Source organism: Contarinia nasturtii, unplaced genomic scaffold (assembly GCF_009176525.2).
Source record: "Contarinia nasturtii isolate CC-2019 unplaced genomic scaffold, AAFC_CNas_1.1 Cnas_scaffold_3110, whole genome shotgun sequence".
Lineage (NCBI taxonomy): Eukaryota > Metazoa > Arthropoda > Insecta > Diptera > Cecidomyiidae > Contarinia > Contarinia nasturtii.
Genome location: NW_022200422.1, coordinates 1 through 2,019, shown reverse-complemented (window position 1 = coordinate 2,019; position 2,019 = coordinate 1). Strand labels below are relative to the sequence as shown.

Sequence of the window (2,019 nt, the reverse complement as noted above, 5' to 3'; positions counted from 1 at the left end):
ATTTTCTGTTATAATCACGCGCCACTTTTATGTCGTGCTTCCACAATTGACTCTGATTTCTTGTTAAAGGTGATACTTCTTTGATCTAAAAATACAAATAAAAAATTATCATTTCTAATTAATGGACGGCAGCATATTTACTTACTCTTAAAATGATAACGCCCACAAATAAAATACAAAGAACATTAACAATCGTTAATAGCATGCTAATTGCACCATATACAGTGAGCTCAATTGACTGGTGATTTGAATAATAATTGGTGGTGACCACTTTACTGTAGAGATTTTCATCATTCTCATTCAATTTATATAAAACAGCTAATGCACAAAAGATTCCCTGTTACATGAAAAAAATCGATGGCATTTGGAGCAAATTATAGTCAAGCTATTCAATGGAAACTGTATCGACTTAAAATAATGTTGAATTACCGCATTGACGGCAGGTGGTAACAAAGAAACTGAAATAGCTACACCGACCAAAGAGCCGACATTGTCGCCCAAAACGGAAATCGCTGCGGCCGCACCAGTAAAGGATGCAGTAAAGACACCAATCAACACTGAATGCAGTTCACATCTATCATGGTCAAAATTCAATGTTTCAATATTGAGCATAAATTGATACTCAACCCTATAATAGTTAACTTTAATCATTATTTAAATGTAACCATCACCTGCTAATCATTTCGGTTGTAAGAGCTCGTTTTGAGCCATAAGCATATTCACTATCCAAACTGCATATAATCAACCCAAAACTGAAGCCAATGGCGGTTGCCAATAGAATGCCAATAACTTCATTTACAAGACCGAATCGAATTAATGCATGATCTTTGATGACAATTCCAAAAAGTGTGGCAATCACCGGCCCCTAAAAATATGATTGTTAATTAAGTTGATGAACTGCAATCGAAATTCCAATGTCATACCATAAGCGGTGATATGAGCATGCTCGATGTTAAAGTTGTCGTACTATTTTCAATAAGTCCAAATGAAGCCAACATTCTACAAGTGAAATGGGTAATTTTATATTGAATGAAAGTTGATAGCTATTTGCCAGTTCTGCGATTTAAAATTTACCCAGCCACAATGATAAGCGTAACAAAATCAAATGTAAGCGTTGCATCTCGTTTGACTCGTTCCACGATTTTAGCAACATTGTATCTGGCATGGGCCGATTTTACAAACTTATCCCATGTCGTTTGTTTTTGCTCAGCTATTAACCTTCAGATCGGATGTGCAAAGCTCATTTAAAACATATAATAATAATTTTAAGATTTTGTAATCATACTCTGTTCTGGGGTCAAGCTCAACGGTTTTCGTTGTCGATTGATTATAAATAGGAATCGGGATCATTGACATGCAAGAATTATTTCGCTGTCCGATGCCCCATTCATTTAGTGTGGATAAAATTAATTCGTGTCGTGCATTTGTTTCAACAAAAAATGTGATTTGATAGTATTTTGTATTTTTCGTTAGCTGCCAAACTGCATTATCAATGTTGAGTTTTTCAAATAGCTCGTTCATAATACATTCCATCGATGAATTTTGTGCAATATTTAACAATCCAGCACACTCTCCATAGTCATCGCTTCCCCACAGCAAACCTTCTGGGCCATTCTTTGTTATGTTTTCAAATGAAATAAAAAGTAGAAAAAACATGATTTATGAGTATAAATATAGACATGTAGATGATATTGAATTAATTCGTCACAGATTGCATAACCGTCTGCAGTGAATATATATATTAACAACTAATAAGAAAAAAATATCGTCGACGGGCGGTATTTTTTTCTCTTTAATAAACTAGCATTATCAATTTTTTATTGTAATCGAAAAAAATCGAAAAAAAAATATGAACAAAAAATCTACAATTTTGAATACTCCATTTTTGCACTTATCACTGTCTTGTTTTGTGTTCTCATTTTTGGAACTATTTTCCGGTTTTAAATGTACTTCTTTGTTCAGATTTTGTTCCTCCTGTTGCGTTGGAATTGTAACAATGAACAAAACACCAGACATTCT

General features: G+C 33.7%; 1 protein-coding gene across 1 annotated transcript; it reads right to left on the bottom strand.

Moving 5' to 3' along the window:
• Window positions 1-4: 4 nt before the first annotated feature.
• Window positions 5-2,013, bottom strand: LOC116349673 (the record flags this gene model as incomplete). The annotated part of the gene is made up of 8 exons (XM_031781219.1): window positions 1,867-2,013; window positions 1,286-1,614; window positions 1,075-1,218; window positions 924-999; window positions 672-865; window positions 430-574; window positions 146-337; window positions 5-85 (listed from the first exon to the last, which is right to left on the bottom strand). Coding segments are annotated over exons 2-8 (1,080 nt in total), but the record flags the coding sequence as incomplete, so codon positions are not given.
• Window positions 2,014-2,019: the final 6 nt, after the last annotated feature.